This window comes from Geotrypetes seraphini, chromosome 1, assembly GCF_902459505.1.
Source record: "Geotrypetes seraphini chromosome 1, aGeoSer1.1, whole genome shotgun sequence".
Classification (NCBI taxonomy): Eukaryota; Metazoa; Chordata; class Amphibia; order Gymnophiona; family Dermophiidae; genus Geotrypetes; species Geotrypetes seraphini.
In genome coordinates this window covers 261,913,612-261,934,273 of record NC_047084.1, presented here as the reverse complement: position 1 = coordinate 261,934,273, position 20,662 = coordinate 261,913,612, and the positions used below count along the sequence as shown (strand labels likewise).

The 20,662-nt window shown below is 44.0% G+C and overlaps 1 protein-coding gene across 4 annotated transcripts in view; it reads left to right on the top strand.

Moving 5' to 3' along the window:
* RGS12 (regulator of G protein signaling 12) overlaps positions 1–19,984 on the top strand; it is a 240,664-nt gene extending 220,680 nt beyond the window's left edge. For all 4 annotated transcript variants that reach the window (XM_033950323.1, XM_033950342.1, XM_033950313.1 and 1 more), the window contains 2 exons: positions 3,759–4,403; positions 19,139–19,984. In XM_033950323.1, the coding sequence (XP_033806214.1) occupies positions 3,759–4,403; positions 19,139–19,497 (1,004 nt within the window). In that variant the 3' untranslated portion in view covers positions 19,498–19,984. The remainder of the gene's footprint in view (positions 1–3,758; positions 4,404–19,138) is intronic.
* The last annotated feature ends 678 nt before the right edge of the window (positions 19,985–20,662 follow it).

The following is a 20,662-nucleotide window of genomic DNA, read 5'->3' as shown; positions in this document are numbered from 1 at the left end:
CCAATTCTCTAACAGTTAATTGCCGATTAGCACGCACAAGAACCCTCACTTGATCAACACGATCATCATCAGTTGATGTTGATGTTCTTCCAGTTCGCAAATCATCTTCCACTGATTTCATGACCACTTTTGACCACCTTCCACGGCTCATGACATGTTCCCCATAAGCCACTTTCATAAGTTTTTGTAGTGGTCTTACCCAATTTAAAACAGAACTTCACACTGTAGCACTGCTCATTGAGGTCGCACATGATGAAAACACGCTCACAAAAACTGCTGTAGTTCAGAAACGAAAACAGATATCAACAAACGGAAAAAAGGAAGTGAGATTTCAAGCTACTCAGTGCCGTATAACACATCTCAAAAGAACTTCCCATTGGCACACAATTTAAACTGTCAATTTTTATTAATGCTTGATATACGACTTTACATTTCTAAGCGATTTACATCATACTATGGTAAAAATTAAAAAACAATAAAATAGGGGGTATTACATACAGGAATGACCTGTTAGACAAATCATATAAACAGCTACACTGGATACAAAAGGGAACAAGGGTAGGATTATATTGCTTAAAAAAATTAAAAAAGTGGTGGGAAGGGAAAACCCCCCAAAAAAGGGCATGCTGCAAATTTTATGTCATGCTCTGGTCTAGGTCTTTAAAAAGAAAGGTTTTAAGCATTGATTTGAATTTAGAGGAATTAGATTCTTGCTTCAGCATAAGTGGCAATGAGTTCCATAACATTGGGGCTACCAGTGTAAAAATTGTTTTTCGGGTCTTGTCATAAAATATATATCGAATGGAGGGAATTGCAAGAAGGAATTGCTGGGTTAACTGAAGTGGTCTGGAAGTAACATACAGAACCATGAGTCTTATCAGTGAAAGCGGGTGAATGGTTAGATAATACCTTACAGGTGAGGTCCTGGAACATTTTGAGCAGACCTCATACTACCTGGAGGGAAGTTTCAGCCCAATGAATTTACCCTATCTTTTAAATTGGGCAAATACCTTGAACACTGATCTAATATTACCTCCATTCTGCCTTGTAAAACTGTAAATTTATATCTTGTATACATTGCCTTTATATCTCACTCTTTTGAGCAGTCTACTCTTGGAATCTCTGGTTTGTACCAGAAGCAAAGGAAAGTGAAAATGACTTGCCCAGCTTCCCTGATTCTCAGCCTGTTGCTACAGAGCTGCCAAGTTACTCAGCTCCAGGAGACAGACTTTTTTTGTGGTCAGTCCTATTTTTGACTTTATATTCCAAATTGGTGTTCTATTTGAAGTATATGATACCACCAATTGAAATCAGCACTTCAGTTTCCATAATGTACCAGGATGTGGTTGCAGAAATCCAGGACTGAGTTTCACTTTTGAACTGGGTAACTTGGCTGCTCTCCATCTCTACCAATTCAGCTTCTCCATTCAAGATTCAAGATTCTTTATTTTTGATATACCGTCTATAAAAATACATGTCTAGATGGTGTACATTATAAAAAATTATAAAAACAATTAAAGGAAGCAAATAAAAATGGTAGTTTATCAAATGTTAAAAATACTTGACAAATTTAGATTAACATACATGAGACGAAAGACTAGTAGGCAAGGGAAAGGTTGTTTAAAATACATCAAAGTAAAATTAATAAAAAAGGACGGTAAATGGGGAATGGTAAAAACAATAGGAGGGGATCACTTCAGAAGAAGTGTTAGATTTTTCAAAACTATATATGAATCAGGAAGTTAGAAAGTGGAGGCAGATGCATGTACTTACGTAGTCCCCATGTTCACTCACAGACTTTTTACTGCTATCATATCCCGAGCTACTACAACAAATTATTTCTATAGTGTTACCAGACGCATGCAGCGCTGTACATTAAAGAAACAAGAGACAGTCCCTGCCCGATAGAGCTTACAATCTAATTATGACAGGCACACAGGACAAAATGGTGAATCTATATATATTGCACAGGTAGGGAATTATAAGGGGAATGGTGAAGCAGATAAGTTAGGGGACTATGGAGGGAATGACCAGCAGAAATTGGTGCTTTACAGTTGGTTAGGACTTAAATGCAGCTTTAAAAAAGTGGGCTTTCAGCCTGGTTTTGAATACCGCATGAGATGGAGCCTGATGCACCCAGTCAGGCAGGTTGTTCCAGTCATACAGCACAGCAAGGTAGAAAGGACAGAGTCAGAAGTTGGCTATAGAGGAGAAGGGTACTGCCAAGAGACACTTGCCCAACGAACAGAGTTCTCGGGGTGGATTATAGGAAGAGTGAATACATTTGTAAGTCACTAAGAGGAGTTTGAACTGTATGTGGAAATGGATGGGAAGTCAGTGAAGCAACTTGAGAGGCATAATGTGAGCATAACAACCTTGGCAGAATATGAAACGTGCAGCAGAATTCTGCACAGATTGAAGGGGAAAGAGATAACGTAGCAGAAGACCCATGAGAAGCAAGTTGCAGTAGTCTAGACAAGAGGTGACAAGAGCGTGGATGAGGGTCTTGGCAGAGTGTTCAGAGAGGAAAGGCCTGATTTTAGCAATGTTGTAGAGAAAGAAATGACAGGATTTGACTGTTTTTTTGATTTTCCGAAAGATGACCCTGAGGTTGCGAGCCGATGAGACAAGGAGAATGAGAGCATTATCCACTAACATTGAGAACGGAGGAGGGTTTAGGAGGAAAGGCTCTGCACTTTTCCCTGTTATTTCTGGAGAGGTGAAATAATGGTGGGGTAGGAGGGCCCAGAAATATAGGTTTGCCTAAGGCCCAATATAGTGTTAATCCAGCCGTGAGTGTGTGTGTGTGATATCTGTGTTTGCTCTGAGCATGTCTATGATGAAGAGATAAAAGGAGCAATTCCCAAACTTCTTCAGTGCTTCAGTGTAGCAAAGATAATCCTCAAGATCTCATTAATACAACATCACATTGAGTGTTTATTTATAGAGGGCTGCTGAATAATATCTAGACTTGTGTTAAGACTCCTGATGCAGGCTGTTTAGGCCAAAACACTTACATGTTGAGTCTTCAAGTAAATAAAATTGTAGAACACAGAGGTCGCCTTCACAGTTTTTTCTTTGCAAAAGCTAGTACACCTTCAAAAAAGACTAGCAGTATCATAGATTGCTTATTGGTGATATAATACAGCAAAAGCTAGTACTGCATAGAAATGCATTTTATACGCAGTCTTATATCCCTCCAAATCCTCGCAGAGCGGAGTTCTAGGTGGATTACAAATAGCATAAACATTACATAGAACTTATATATTTATGGTGTCAGGGGCTTTATTTCTCTGAAACATTCTGTCCGGTCTGGTCCATTTTCAGATCTAATGTGTCTTCACATTTTTCCCCCATGCCAAATTTGGTCCTGTTCCATTAATTAAATGATCAGTTATTTTGCCTCTAGATATACAAATAGACAGACATTCTCAACCTCTTATGCATAATGGAAAGAATAAAAAGAAGCTCTGTTTAGGTGAGGTGATATCCGCTAAGCCCATAGTCAGCAGCTAAAAAACCCATAAATTAAGAATAAGAAGTGAAACTTAACTATGCTCTTTTGCTTCACAGCTAGAGGATAGAAAATAACATCTCTGGTAGATTTTCTGTCCAGTTTAATCCAGATGATAACATAGTCAGTATACAAGAGCAAGACTGTAAATGAGACCATTGACATCTAATGACAACGATCGTTACAGGTTTTCTTCAGCTAAATACGTTAAGTATGCTATTGTCTTCTTTTTCCCTGTCATTAGAATTCTTTGAGCTCATCTCCAAAGCTCAGAGTAATCGAGCAGAGGATCAACGAGGGCTTTTGAGAAAAGAAGACCTTGTCCTACCTGATTTTCTTCGTTTAACTCCTGCTGCTGTATCTGAGCCATCTTCATCTACTCCAGCTGCTACAAAGACTAGCAACAGGAAGAATGTGAAAAGCGATACAAAGGACAAAAGAACGAACAATTCCAGCTCCACCCAGAATGGTAGGAAACTGGAAACCACACACCACGGCCCTGAAAATCCTATTGCAAAGGCTAGTTATTTGGATAATAATAGTAAAGAAAAGCCAGCCTTTCTGCCACTTGGTTGTAAGAAACCTTACAGTGTTCCTTTCAGTACACCATTATCTCCAGTTCCACACCTTCAGGAAGCAAGTCTACCAAGATGGGAACGGCGTTCAAGAGAATTGCAGACAGAAAACATACAGACTATAGATAATGACTTTGTAGCAGACTTAACTCTTGTGGCTGAAGGAGATATATCTAGCCCTAACAGCACTTTATTGCCAGCATCACCGTCAATGCTGCCATCAGATACTGGTAAATTAGCAGACGCCAATCGCTCACCTCCCAGCCCATTGGGAGGCAATCATGATAATTCAGGATACCAAAGATCTGGACCAGGTATTTCTAGATTTTAAAAAAAGTTCTAATCTTCTACTCAAGATGGTCATTTTCTGCATTGTATTTCAACAGTTTTGCACCCCATTCTCTTTTCTCTGTGTAGATGTTGGAATATAAGCAGTAGAAGAGCTTTGCACTTTATTCATTTAAATGAAATTTCATGCCTTCATTTTTTTTTTTAAAAATCTTGTTTCTGTTCAATTACACTTAGATCTCTTGGGATCAGATAAAGGGATAGGAGGTCACATATGTGCTTGTGATCTTAGAGATGTGATTCTTATCAGAAGAAACATTTTATTAACCCATTTTCTTCCTTCAGCTGGCAACCCACTGTGTGTACATGAAATAGTACAATTGAAGTTGGATTTTGCATAAGGTGATTTTTCACAAAGCCTTTTGTAAAATACTTATAAGGACATGAGAGAGTCACGTAAGTGTTGACATGTCCACCAGCCATTTAATTACCAAAACATATTTTTTAAAAAGTGTCATCACTTGGGTTTTTCAAGTGAAAGTACAATTATGCAACATAAACATGTATATGTTTGTACGTAGATATGTAAGTGCTGGATTTTACAAAACTGAACATCCAGAAAGAGAGCTAAGTGATATTCCTCCTTTCTGGCATGTTTTGAGGTAGTTTTAAATTGCACAATAGTCCCCTTAATCATTGGGTTAAGAGAAGCAGTTATATGATGCTTATTTTTTTAAAGTATATATGTACTGTTTTACAATTGGAAATACATTCATACATTTCTGGGTCGCCCAAAGCATACTTTCCTGAAAACTCTGCATGCTGCAGATCTACATGTGTAAATGGTGGTGCTTTAAAAACGCTATTTACATGTTTAGAGCTTTATACTTGCAAACATTACTATTTGCAAATATAGAAGCCAGATAAGCCTTTTAAATGACCTCCCAGAACTGTATTTTGTCACAGTGGCCCATTAAGCCTGGCATCTTGTTACAGAACAATGAAACCTAGGCCTTCTGATAAGAAAGCTACGCAATCTGGTTTTTTTTTTCTCTTACAGTTCTTAAAAGGCAATTCTGTAACTGGTCTCCTTCATTCATGTGTCACTTGTGCATGTGAATGTACAGAATTCTGTCATTTTCACAAGAAAGCGTACACTTTCATGTGTGAATGGCGTTATTCTGTAAGTGCATACTTAAGTGTTACACAGTGTTCCCCTGGTCGTTCGCGGTCGGCGGTTCGTGGTCCCGGTCATTCACAGTATTTTCCGACTACGAACCAACAACAAGGAGAGAGCAATGGGAGAGGCAGGAGAGAGCAGCCGGAGTGCCGCGAGTGCAGGAAATCACTCGCGGTATGCTCCGACCGCCTCTTCCTGCACTAAGTCGGGCCTTATCCAATCAGGAGCTGCTTTGACACGCAGCTCCTGACTGGATAAGGCCCGACTTAGTGCAGGAAGAGGTGGTTGGAGCATACCGCGAGTGATTTCCTGCACTCGCGGTGCTCCGGCTGCTCTCCTGCTGCCCTCTTCAGTCTCCCCCATGAAAAACCGTATACGCGGTTTTTCAAGATTCGCAGGGGTTCCTGGAACAGAACACCTGCGAATATCAGGGGAGTACTGTAGTATATAAATGCATGGGGGAAGAGGCATTCACGAGAGGAGTTTGATGGGACTGCCACTTACATGTACAAATTACAGAATACTGTAAATAATGCATGACCTTGTAACATTTAAGCACCCACAGTTATGCCAGGTCTATAGCTGGTGTAACTTCAGGCATGTAAATATAAGACGTGCTGATGCCAGATTAGTGGAATCCACAAGGCATCAAGAGTGCCTAAAAGGTGGCACCTACTTATAGGCTTGCCCCCTTAGCAATAGTTGGGCCACCTTTTTCTCAAATAGGGAGATTTCCATTCTTAGTCCTCTGTCCTTGGGCTTGGAATGGGACAATTTATTGCAGCTGTTTCATCGTGAGGTATTTCATCATGGCCGTGATGAAATGGCGACGATGAATCATCCTCTCCATGATGAACAGCAATGAATCATGCCCCTCTTTCTCCCCCCACTAGTATCTTTCCTCCTCTCCACCCCCCACCAGTGCCTTTTTACTACCGCTGATGCATTTCTGCCCCGACCCTGCCAGTGCCTTTTCTTTTTCCCATCCCCCTTGCTGCCAGTGCCTGTCCACCTCTTCTACCCCCCACCGCAAACCTCTTGAAAAGTTTGCCGGTGTGAGCAGCATCGTGCACTGCTGCTCAGCCAGCCTTGGCTGTCTTCTGACATCACTTCCTAGTCATGGGACCAGGACGCCAGGATGTCACAGGGGAGCCGAGGCTGGCGCGAGCAGGAGGTGGAAAATGCTACTTGTGCCAGTGAACTTTTCAAGAGGTATGTGGGGCTGGGAGGAAACTCCTACTTTGGGGGCATGGGAGGCATAGCCCCTTCCCTCCACAAGAGGTCAGGTATCACCATGGAAGATTCATTGCAGACGATTCAGCGATGAAATGGCTGTGATGAATCAGTCATGATGAATCATCCTAGACCCCCTTGGGACTTCCCTTCCTTTTTCCCCTCAAGCTTTTGCACAATCATTGTTTGAGGGGCAGCAGTAACAGTGCAGTAACCAGGGAATGTGTACTTAACTCACAAGCTTTTGGCTTTGTAGCAGAATAGGCAACTCCCCCAAATTCTACAAATGGTGCTTTGAGTTGCGTCCATGCTCAATCTGTGTATACAACTTAATCGAATAATGAGCCAATTAATACAGATAATTGGCTTCTTAACAAGCAATTATTAGCATTAAAATTGTGTGCAGAAATTTAGGTGCAAGATCCACGCCTAAAATTTTCTTGTGGCACCAAAAAGGGGTTCATAAATGATTGAGTGAGGCGTTGCTTAAAGTTACACATAGTTGCACCTAAAGTTAGGCATGGCTCCTGGTGTAAATGCTATTGTATAAGTCACACCTCACACTGGCTGCTGTTTATGGAATAGCTCTCAGGCGGTATTTTTGTACCTATTTTTTAATATATAGAATTCAGTCCAAAATATGGGACCCAAGACAAAAAACACGTTCCATTGGTTGCATTGTTTCCTAGTTCCATGTGTTTCAGGAAGCTTGAAGGTTGCATTTTAAGTTACCTTTTCCAGTTTCAAAAGCTTCCTTTCTGAAAGAAAATCTACAAAATCTGTTTTCAAGGGTTTACAAGTTGAATAATTTTGTATTTGCCAAGCTTCCTTGTTTATAGACTTAGCTAGTCAGAGTTCGTTTCTTACCTCAGCAATAGCGCACCAAAAATGGATATTCTGAAACTGCCTTACACAGGGCCTCTGACACCAAATGCTATTACCATCTAAGGAAATATATCTTCAGTACTGTAATGAAACCTGCTTCAGTGGACTGTCTATTGAATGTAAAGTCAGTAAATCATAGCAATTGTTTTTAATGAGATGCATATATATTTTCACATGATTAGAAAGGTGCCATAGGTTTATAAATAACTTCACTGTGGTAAAAGGAGAGACACTTGAATTGTTTTAATAATTGTACTTATTTATTATTTTCCTTTTAGAATGACTATGGGCTCCTTTAACTAAGCTGCGGTAGGGCATTAACGCACGAAATAGCGCGCACTACAATGTCCCGTGCACTAGACGCTAACGCCAGCATTGAGCTGGCGTTAGTTCTAGCCGCGTAGCGGGGGGGTTAGCGTGCGCTAATCTGCTGCGTGCGCTAAAAACGCTAGCACACCTTAGTAAAAGGAGCCCTATAATTTCATTATCCGTATTATAACCCTTAATGATGTGTCAATATTTTTATTGGTATTGGCAACTGTTCTTCCTTGATGCTTACTTTTGTTACTGTTCCATACCTCCCTCAATCTGCATGCGGAAAACACTGAATCCACTAGTTGGTTTGATTTGTTCTTTTGGGCACACTTCTCCTCTAACTGGAAGATATATACAATCACTTTGATTAATATTGGAGTCATATTTCATCGATTCCAGAATTGAGGTGTTATACAGAATTCAAATGACTATGCATAATGTATATTTCAACTATCTGTGCGTTTTGTTGTCTCTCTCTCTGAGAGTAAACTGTTATACAAAGTATATTTGGATTAGATCTTCCTGTAGAGGAGCTGATGTAAAGATATTTGCACTTCTTGACCTTGAGTGTTTTAATGCATGCCGTATGTGTTTTTGTAGCCACTAAACTGTAGCTTTTCCTTTTCATACTTGCTTCTTTGTAGATGTTCTATGTGTAGATTTTACATTTTGTATCTGTATTCTTTCTGATTTAATAAATTCTAGATTTAGATATGCAAGTTTCTGTTTTAAACTTTTTTTTCCCTTCAGTCTCTTAAATAAAATACTTTCTGTAGAAATCTTAAACTAGTGACCTAACCAAATTGTTTCAGACAAAATAAAACATCTTTCTTCCTGCTTTTACTATAGTCTTTGGCTTTCATTTGATATTTAACCTGCAGGGTAGGGTGCCAGATCTGATCTTAGCGTGTTACCTAGGTTCAACCTAAAACATACTATGGTATTCTACCCAGCACCTAGAGATAATGACAAAGAAGAAACATGCAAGATCTTGGATCTGTTGATCCTGCACGAAATTCTGGTAATTCTGTATTGCACACTAGATTTATTTATTTTTTTTTTTTTAACAAAAAAAGTTTATGAAAGCTGCGACATTTGTGTTTTATTTATTTTAAAAATTTCTATACCGTTTAAAGCTAAACGGTTTACATAATTTACATGCATAATTTACACATATGTAACTTAGGTCAATTTAAAATGTTCTTTCCTACAGTCCAAATACAGAATGTACAAAATATTTACAGGACTTGAGTAATAAAACTGAAGCTATTGAAGATTTATTTGCATGTGCATTCATAATGACATTTTACATAGTATGCCAAGTTGACACTAGAGGTCTGCACGGGAATGGGGATTGCGGGAATCCCGCGGGTCCCATGGGGGTCCCACGGGAATTCCCCTCTAGCTGACGGGACTCCCACGGGTATGAAAGGCTTTAGAAGCAGGGTTCATCCATATAATATAATGGACACATCAGCCTTAGTAAAAGAGGGGGTTTATAAGTTAATTACCTGAACAGAAAACAAAAAAAGGGTTCCACCAAAGAGATACCACAAGGAAAACAGCAAAAGAAACTGTGGAATTGATGATCCTACTGTCAGAAGTAATTGCTGCTTTTTATGGGGACGGGCGGGGATGGAGGTAATTCCTTGCAGGGATGGGTGGGGACGGAGAGGATCCTGATGGGGACGGGTGGGGACGGAGAGGATCCTGACGGGGACGGGTGGGGACGGAGAGGATCCTGATGGGGATGGGTGGGGACGGAGAGGATTCTGACAGGGACGAGTGGGGACGGAGAAGATCCTGACAGGGACGGGTGGGGAAGGAGAGGATCCTGATGGGGACGGGTGGGGACGGAGAGGATCCTGACGGGGATGGGTGGGGATGGGTGGGATTTCTGTCCCCGTGCAACTCTCTAGTTGACACTTTTTCAGACTATTGGATAATTATGGCTGGTGATTTCAATAATGTATCTTACAGTGAACTGCACTGTAAACCTTCAAAGTCTCTTAAGAAAAGTTGAAGGATTTTATTTGTTTCCTGATATCTGAACTGCAGTCAGTTGACAATTAGGGGCCCTTTTAATGAGGTATGTTAAGCATTTAGGGCCAGTTTTTGTATAGTGTGACGAGAGTTACCGTAACTGTGCAAATCTGTATGCAGCATGGATTTGCACGTGCAACCTAGGGCTCCTTTTACTAAGGTGCGCTAGCGTTTTTAGCGCACGCAGCAGATTAGTGCGCGCTAACCCCCCCGCTACGTGGCTAGAACTAACACCAGCTCAATGCTGGCATTAGCGTCTAGCGCACACTATTCCGCGCGTTAATGCCCTAACGTAGCTTAGTAAAAGGAGCCCCTATAGAGGATTGTTTAAACTAATCAGTGCGGATAATTGGCGGTTAACCCCTAATAACTGATGCTGATTGGCTTTAAGCATATTCTTTAAAATGGTGCTTATAAATTCTAGCATGTGAATCTCAAAAGGGGGCATTGCCAGGGAGAAGCATGGGCGGATCGTGAGTGCTCCTAAAATTTAGGTCCATTGTTATACAGTAGGATACGCCTGGCCCGCGTACAACATAAGTGCAGGTATTTAGGCTTGTTTTTCATTGGCTTAAATGGTGTACATAAATACTAGGTCATGAATCTCCAAAGGGGGGCATGGGCATATCGTGGGCATTCCTGAAAGTTAGGTGCATTGTTACAGAATACACTTCCCCTTCCCCATTCGCGTTTCGGCAATCGCGATTTCACATATTCGTGATTTTTTGGGGAGGGGGAAAAAAAGAAAAAACCTACAGTTTAGCCTTCCCCTCGGCATCCCGGCTTTACCTGGTGGTCTAGCAGGCTTTCGGGGCAGGAGCGATCTTCCTATGCTCCTGCCCTGTGTAGATCTCCAATAGGAAATGGCTGTGGGGAGTTCCCGTTGTCGTCTCGAGAGACTCTATGGGAACTCACGGCAGCTATTTCCTATTGACAATCTGCACGGGGCAGGAGCATAGGAAGATCGCTCCTGCCCCGAAAGCCCGCTAGACCACCAGGTAAGGTAGGAATGCCGGGGTGGGGGGGAGGCGGGGGTGGATCAGAGCGGGACCAGAAGATATTCTGGTATTTCACCATTCGCGGTCCGGATCTGCCCCTATCCCCCACGAATCCGGAGGGAGAAGTGTATGCCTGATCCGCGTACAACATAAGTGCAGGTATTTAGGCCTGGTTTTCATTGTCCTAAATGGGTGCACCCAAATGTTCATCACTATGACAGCTGCAAATTGAGTACTACAAAGAGAACCTGCATTCAGAAAAACTCCCCCCAATAGTGAGTGCAGAGGAGAACTAAGATGTTTCCCTTTTCTATTCACACACTAAACTAAAAAAACAGCTGGCTTACAAATACAGTAAAACCTTGGTTTGCAAGTGTTTTGCAAGATGAGCAAAACATTTTATTAAATTTTAACTTGATATACAAGCAATGGCTTGCAATACAAGTACATACAGTATACACACATCACAACTGAGCTGATGGTTCTCTCTCTGACGCTGCGGGAGTGTAGTGACTGTTCTAAATGAGCAAGGTCTTGCAATACAAGTATCTATAGTATTTTGTATTAAAGTTTTTGGGTTGTGGAACGAATCGTCTGAGTTTCCATTATTTCCTATGGGGAAATTCGCTTTGATATACAAGTGCTTTGGATTACAAGCATGCTTCTGGAATGAATTATGCTCACAAACCAAGGTTTTACTGTACTGTAGTAATAACATATTTCACCCACTTAACGTGCAGGAAAACCCTAAGTTAAGATGTTGTAAGCTCAGATTTTGTTGTGGTTTAGTACAAGGGCCTACATGAAGAGTTTGTAGATTTTTGCCTATGGATTTCCAGGGAAATGATTATGAAAATAAACCACAGCAGGAAAGACATGAATATATAAGCTAATACAGCATGCCTTCTGCAGGTTTTAAGCTTGCATTCATTTCAATCATTATAGTTTTGTTCTTGGAATTCTTAAAGTAATTATACTATTCAGACTATTTATAATAGGAATTTTGCTTGTTCCTTTTTGCTTTAGCATAAAACCTTGAAATTCCAGTAAAAAACCTCTTTTGTACAGCTTATGGTAGATAATTACTATCTATTTACAAATGTATGTGAAGCCAGAAGATCTGTCAGAGAATCAAGCGCTCTGATAGCCTGCACAATATCATTCAGCTTTTTGCCTCAACTCTATTCCTGCTTGTCCAGGGCAGCAGAGATAGGGGGAAAGGCAAAAGTAAATCAAACAATTTTTTTCTTTGACCTAGGTCTGTGAGGCAGCAGAGCATGATTTCTTCCTCTGCAGCAACACTCTGGAGAAACAAAGGCCCACATCGCAGCCTTGTTTTGCGGGACACCAGCCCGATCTGATTCCTGTTCTCCTGATGCAGTGGGCTGATGACCCGCGAAACAAGACTGCCCTTGTCAAATTTCTTGGATGGTACACTGCTGAATGTGGACTGGAGGGGAATTTTGTTGGAGCAATTTTGGTCTTTGTTTCTTCCTATGCCATGTCTCCAGCTTCTCCTTTCTATCTTCTCTCCTACACCAACATGGTCCATCATCTTTCCTATCCTCCCTCCCCACACTCCCTTTGTGGTCCAGCATCCCTCCTTCTCATCCCTTTCTCCTGCTCCTACCCTCCCTTGGGTCTAGCATCCCTTTCTTTCCTCTGTGGGTCCAGCATAGGGTTACCATATGGCTCCATAAAAAGGAGGACAGATTGAGATATCTGTCTTTTACTTCTAATGGAAGTAAAACCCAGATGTCTCAATCCATCCTCCTTTTTCTGGAGTCATATGGTAACCCTAGTCCAGCATCTCTATTCCTCTCTCCCTCCATCCTCTATAGGTCTAGATTTCCATCTCTCACTCTTTCCCTCTCGTGGGTCTGGCATTTCTCCCCGGGGTCCTTTAAAGGTCCCTTTATCAGCAGTCACAACAATTAATACATACTTGCCGCTAGCTGGCCCCAGAGCCTTCCCTCTTCCACATCTTGCCTCCATCTAACTCAGTTTCCTGTTTCTGCTTTGGTGGGACATGGGATATGGAAAGCTCCATGGCCAGCCCAAGGCAGCGTGTGTTAAGTGGGTGCGGGTGTGTAAGTGTGTGTGTGGGGGGGTTTACCATTTGCTAACACAATACTGCCTTTTAGTAAATCTAGCCCTAGTCTTTATTCATTCTGTCAATTATTTTCAAATATTGAATCTAAGTGCTGCTTATACAACTTGGGGCCACTAGAAGAGATTCCTTGGAATTCTATGATGATCAATCGATTTTACACATCTGTACTGCCAAGTTCGTTAAGTACCGTATTTTCACGCATATAATGCGCGCGTTATACGCGTTTTTACCTACCGCGCATACCCCTCGCGCGTTATACAAAAGTTTTTTTACATAGTTCCCACCCCGCCCGACGCCCGATTCACCCCCCCCAGCAGGACCGCTCGCACCCCCACCCCGAACGACCGCTCGCACGCGCTCCCACCCGCACCCGCATCCACGATCGGAGCAAGAGGGAGCCCAAGCCCTCTTGCCCGGCCGACTCCCCAACTCCCCGACAATATCGGGCCAGGAGGGAGCCCAAACCCTCCTGGCCACGGCGACCCCCTACCCCCACCCCGCACTACATTACGGGCAGGAGGGATCCCAGGCCCTCCTGCCCTCGACGCAAACCCCCCTCCCTCCAACGACCGCCCCCCCAAGAACCTCCGACCGCCCCCCCAGCCGACCCACGACCCCCCTGGCCGACCCCCACGACACCCCCACCCCCCTTCCCCGTACCTTTGGTAGTTGGCCGGACAGACGGGAGCCAAACCCGCCTGTCCGGCAGGCAGCCAACGACGGAATGAGGCCGGATTGGCCCATCCGTCCCAAAGCTCCGCCTACTGGTGGGGCCTAAGGCGCGTGGGCCAATCAGAATAGGCCCTGGAGCCTTAGGTCCCACCTGGGGGCGCGGCCTGAGGCACATGGGCCCAACCCGACCATGTGCCTCAGGCTGCGCCCCCAGGTGGGACCTAAGGCTCCAGGGCCTATTCTGATTGGCCCACGCGCCTTAGGCCCCACCAGTAGGCGGAGCTTTGGGACGGATGGGCCAATCCGGCCTCATTCCGTCGTTGGCTGCCTGCCGGACAGGCGGGTTTGGCTCCCGTCTGTCCCAACTACACAAAGGTACGGGGAAGGCGGGTGGGGGTGTCGTGGGGGTCGGCCAGGGGGGTCGCGGGTCTTTATAGTGCTCATGCCTAACTCATTGTCTTTATAGTGCTCGTCTTTATAGTGCTCATGCCTAACTCAGGGTTACCCGTGTGTCCATTTTTGCGTGCGTGTGTGTACACGCGCCGGAATGAGATATTGTCATCACAACAGCCCGATTCAGCCCTTCCCTGCAGCAATCAATACAGATAAGTGATGGCAGTAACTTTCCGTGCCGCTGACACAGCTGAAACCTGAACACAGTAACTCATTTGAGTTCGCTGCACAGTCTCTTCTCGTGGGCTCTTATTAGACTCTCTGCTGTGTCTTCCAGAAGGGAGGATATTTAGTGGGCAAGCCATAAGCTTCTAATAAAAGCATTTATGAGGGGGCGGTCGGAGGTTCTTGGGGGGGGCGGTCGTTGGAGGGAGGGGGGTTTGCGTCGAGGGCAGGAGGGCCTGGGATCCCTCCTGCCCGTAATGTAGTGCGGGGTGGGGGTAGGGGGTCGCCGTGGCCAGGAGGGTTTGGGCTCCCTTCTGGCCCGATATTGTCGGGGAGTCGGCGGTCCTTCGGGGTGGGGGTGCGAGTGGTCCTGCCGGGGGGGGGGGGGGGAGCAGGGCAGGGCAGGGCGGGTAAACGGAGAGTTGGGGAGGGCGAAAGGAGAGTCGGGGTGGCCAGAGGAGAGTCGGGGCGGGCGAAAGGACAGTCGGGCAGCATGCGCGTTATACGCGTGAGCGCGGTATACAAAAGTTTTTGTACATAAAATCGTGGTTTCTGCGCGCTATACCCGTGTGCGCGTTTTACACGGGTGCGCGTTATCTGCGTGAAAATACGGTAGTCATCACTTCACAGTATACAAAGAGACACACACCAGATACAAGATAAGGGTAATTATGCTACTTTATTGGCTACATAAATTGCAGGGCAGTAAAATACTGAGCACAGCTGATATAGATATAAATTGCAAGGCAAATATACAAAGCACTAATAATTCAAAATAACATCACCAAGATTGATTTATGACATCACCGTTCCTCAAAGCTGACTGGGGAATCCTTTCCAGGCAGTGATGGACCGGGTCAACCATGGGGCTCTCTTTACAGTGCGATGATGGATTCTAAAAAAAACAAACCCTTGATTGCCCATTATATAATATGTTCACACTACCTCTTACATGACTAAGAACATAAGCATTGCCTCTGCCGAGTCAGACCATAGGTCCATCATGCCCAGCAGTCCGCTCCCGCGGCGACCCCGTAGGTCAATGACCTGTAAGTGATCTATTACTCTAAAGCGTTTTGTACTATACAGTAACCCTCTAATTGTACCCCTCAATCCCCTTTTCCTTCAGGAACTCATCCAATCCCATTTTGAAACCCAAAATCGTACTCTGCTCTACCACCTCCTCTGGAAGCGTATTCCAGGTGTCCACCACCCTCTGAGTGAAGAAGAACTTCCTAGCATTAGTTCTGAACCTATCCCCCTTCAATTTGTTTGAGGGTCCTTTAGTTTTTGTTGCCCCCGCCAGTCTGAAGACTCTATCCCTCTCTACCTTCTCTATACCCTTCATGATCTTGTAAGTTTCTATCATATCCCCTCTAAGTCTCCGCTTTTCCAGGGAAAAGAGCCCCAGCTTCTGCAGCCTCTCAGCATATGAAAGGCTTTCCATGCCCTTTATCATTTTTGTTGCTCTTCTCTGGACCCTCTCGAGTATCGCCATATCCTTCTTGAGGTACAGCGACCAGAACTGAACGCAGTACTCCAGATGTGGTTGCACCATTGCCCTATACAGTGGGAGGATAACTTTCTTGGTTCTGGTAGTGATACCTTTTTTGATAATGCCCAACATTCTGTTCACCTTTTTTGAGGCCGCTGCACATTGTGCCGCTGGTTTCATTGTTTTATCCACCAAAACCCCAAGTCCTTTTCTAGGTTGCCTTCCCCCAATATCATCCCCCCCATCATGTAGTTATACATCAGGTTTCCTTTCCCTATGTGCATGACTTTACATTTTTCTACATTGAAGCTCATCTGCCATTTATTTGCCCACTCATTCAGCTTGTTCAGGTCCCTTTGAAGTTCTTCACATTCCTCAACAGATCTAACCTTACTGGAGAGTTTTGTGTCGTCCGCAAATTTTATAACTTTGCACTTGGTCCCTGTTTCCAGGTCATTAATAAATATATTGAACAGCAGTGGTCCCAGCACTGACCCTTGCGGGACACCACTCGTGACTCCTTTCCAGTTAGAATAGTGTCCCTTTACTCCTACCCTGTTTCCTGTCTTCCAGCCAGTTTCTGATCCATCTATGTATGTCCCCTTCCACCCCGTGGTTCCACAGTTTCCTTAGTAGGCGCTCGTGAGGTACCTTGTCGAAGGCTTTCTGGAAGTCCAAGTATACTATGTCAATGGGGTCACCTTTATCCAATTGTTTGCTTATTCCCTCAAAGAAGTGCAGTAGGTTCATTTGGCAAGATCTTCCAGTACAGAAACCATGTTGTCTTGTTCTCATCAGCCTATTTTTTTCTGTATATTCATTGATACGGTCCTTGATTAATGATTCGGCCATCTTCCCCGGAACCGAGGTTAAGCTGACCGGTCTATAATTCCCCGGGTTGCCTCTGGATCCCCTCTTGAAGATAAGTCTCACATTTTGCTGTTTCTGCAGTAAACAACAGGTGTTTCACTTATCTCCCAGCTGGAATGTTAACCGCTATTCGAACTCTATCCCTTATCACAGTACCATGAGATTCATACTAGTTCCTTCTCACACACACACCAAATCCCTGCTTCTGGAAATGGCTGCACAACATCTGAAAATTGTTTTGAATTGACATGTTAATTTGCTTGTACTCTGAATCATGTTAATGACTTCTGCAGATTTAAAGACTAAGGGCTAGATTCACTAACCCTCCAATCCGTGTGCGATCCGTTTCCGTTTGCATGCAGTCTGACAAATTCACTAAAGGCCTTCATGCAAATGGAGACGATCATTGGCACGCCTCCAGCCAACTGCACAGATCTCTAAAGCCCTGACAGTAGTGACAGGAGAAACAGCCTGTCAGGGCTTCTGCCAGCTTAAAAAAATTTTTTTAATCGGGCAGATATTTTGCATGTTTTACACACGCAAAATATCTGCCCAATTAAAAATAAATTAACCCCCCCCTCCCAACAAGTGCCCCGAACCCCACAAAAAAAATTGCCCCGCAGTCTGCTCTCTGCTGCGCCGAAGCTGTGCCCTGAATCTGCCTGCCCCGACTCTCTCGCTCTTGACCCGAATCTCTCCTGCCACCCCGCTCTCGCCATGAATCTCTCCTGCCCTTCCCGCACTGGGAGCCCATGATTTTAACCCGCGGGTTAAAACCACGGGCTCCCTGGCCTACAAAAAGGAAAAAAAAAAAAGGTCACGATGCCCCCAACGTGCCGATATCCCACAAAAAGCAGGAGGGATGCCAACTCCCTCCTGCCATGTTAAACCCCTCCTGGCTTGGCTGTGCACACCTGGCCCACCTCCCTCCCTGTTGTAAAATCTAGTCCGGCTGGCCGGGCCCGGCCCACCCTCCCACCAAAAAACAAACTGCAGAAGGGATGCCAACTCCCTCCTGCCACCCCCCACCCCCCTGAACACCCCCATCCATTCCAGGCCGCCTTTCCACCCCCCTCCTTGTACCTTTAATGGAGCAGGAGGGATGCTCAACCCTTCCTGCTCCAATTCCTCCAGTAACGACTCTGAGGCCTTAGGCCCCGCCCTGGTGCATCATGTGATGCTCGGGGAGGCGCTTAAGGCCCTGATTGGCTAAGGCTCCCACCTTGGGAGGGGCCTGGGGCGCCTGAGCCAATCATTGACTTCCTTAGGGCTGAGTCTAAGGACGTCCCTGATTGGCTATTACTTTGACCAATCAGGGACTTCCTTAGGCTCAGCCCTAAGGAAGTCCCTGATTAGCTCAGGCGCCCCAGGCCCCTCCCAAGATAGGAGCCTGAGCCATCCAGGGCCTTAGGCCTCACCCCGTGCATCGCATGATGCACCAGGGTGGGGCCTAAGGCCTCAGAGTCATTACTGGAGGCATTGGAGCAGAAGGGGGCTGAGCAACCCTCCTGCTCCATTAAAGGTACAGGGAGGAGGGTGAAAACAGGGCCTGGAATAGGTAGGGGGGTGTCCGGGGGGCAGAAGGGAGTTGGCATCCCTCCTGCAGTTTGTTTTTTGGTGGATGGGCTGGGCCCAGCCGGCCGGACTAGATTTTGCAACAGGGAAGGAGGTGGGCCAGGCCAGGAGGGGTTTAACATGGCAGGAGGGAGTTGGCATCCCTCCTGCCTTTTGTGGGGCATCAGCACGGGGGGGGGGGGCATTGATGTGAGGGAGCATCACAACTTTTTTTTATCCTTTTTTTCAGGCAGGGAGCCCCTGGTTTTAACCCGCTTTAACCCATGGGTTAAAGGCAGGTTCACTGTGTGTGGAAGGGCAGCCTGCCTGTCTTTTTTTTTTTTTTTTATGGGGCAGATATTATGTGTGTGTAGCACACACAAAATATCTGTGCCATGGAAAAAAATGAATAAAAAAGACAGGCAGGCCTGGTCAAAAAACCTGCCGACCTGTTGGTAACTCAGTTACCAACAGGTCTGCAGCAGTTGGGTTTGCCAATAGTAAAACCCGATTCAAAATAGCCAAGCAATTGTTAGTGAATCAATCGCTTGGCTATTTTGCATGGGGTTTTGCCAATTTGCATGGGAGGGTCGGGATCGGATCGCTACTGCCTTTAGTGAATGGGGTTGGAGGGAAATTTGGTTGCAAAAGGCTCGCAAATCGATCGGTTTGCTTAGTGAATCTAGCCCTAAGTGGGGGACAACAAAAGAGGATTTCCACAAAGTAATATTAAATTCATTATTGAAATGTAATCTAAAAGGTTTTGTTTTACTTCCCTTTGTCAGGTGTGTATCATGGATGGAAAAAAATTTCCTTGGAGGCCACAGGAATCTTTCAAGACCAAAGTTGTGATAAACCCAAGATCAACAGAAACCTACAATTTGATGAGGCTAGACAGTCAAACAGTCAGCTCCCTGCAAACAGAATAATTGATGTGGACGGAATCCAGCTGGAAGAAAGCAAAAGAGTCAATGTAGAGAATTCAGAAGGCAACCTCAGCTTTGAAGGCTATATTTCTGAACTGAGATCTTGCCAAGGGAGGATGCGTACAGGAGTCTACAGGACATCAGACCTCCCATCCATGATTACTGCTAAATCAAAGAAAAAAGACTTGAATGATACATGCAAAGCTACCTTTGTATAACAAATATGTAAAAATATTCTGTGAACTTTGTAGCCTTTATTTAATATAAGGATGATAATATAATGCATTATTTCTGTGAATTTTCACTTGTCTGAAGGAAAGTCCAGTTAAATTCAAATACACAGTTCATATACAGTAGCATGCAATTACTGGTCAGTGTTTTTAAATGCTCCACTGATTTTTTTGTATCTTTTCCATGTCATAAATTTTGCCAAGCTTTTGGTCATTCTGCCATTATTCTGAACTATCTAGTTTGATATGTTGCTTAGGAATTTGTCAGATTATTGGTTGGACTAATGCACTGTAGAACAGATTAATTTCCATTGTATTCAATGTGGGATTCATATTCAGATGATACTACATCAGTTTTACTGCCTGAGTAAAAATATGGATGAGCTTCCAGGTGCAGAAAATCTACTGAACAGTATAATTATAAAATATCTGTATAAAATGAGCTAATGGAAATATATATTGCACTTATAAATTATGATTGCACTTAGATCTTGAGATAGGTTTGAATTCATTTTGTTATGTTACACAGCAGTCATTTTCCAAATAAAAATCAGAAGTTCCATCTTAAAGAATGGGGACATCACCTTTGCATAGTATTAGGGTGTTGAGGACAATTTTGAAAGACAACCACATGGCTAAATAGTGATTTACATAACGTCAATTGGTTTTCTGAAAACCACTTTCCCTGATTGCATATAAAAGTACTGTGAGCTGTGTTTAGAAGAGATATTGCCAGGGCTGTATTTAGTTTGGTGGAGGAGAAAAGATACATAGATCACATTTTCAAATCTATGCATTATTTTCCATGAAGATGAGGACCCCCTACCACTACTTATTTCTGACCCAGAGGAGGCATTGATTATGTTCTTATGTTTAGATGTATGCAGCACTGTACACATTATACAGTGTATACAGGTACTTTGTTTCCAGTGGGCTCACAATCTAATGTGAATTTTGTACCTGGAGCAAGGGAGGGTCGAGCAACTTTCCCAGGGTCACAGGGAGCTGCAGTAGGAATTGAGCCCAGTTTCCCGGGATCTCAGCCCACTGTACTAGCCATTAGGCTACTCTCTCACTTCCTGTGCAAAAAGCAGATGTAGGAGTTCACAGGTACTTTGTACCCACAACAAGTTTCAATGTGAAAGTCTGCAAG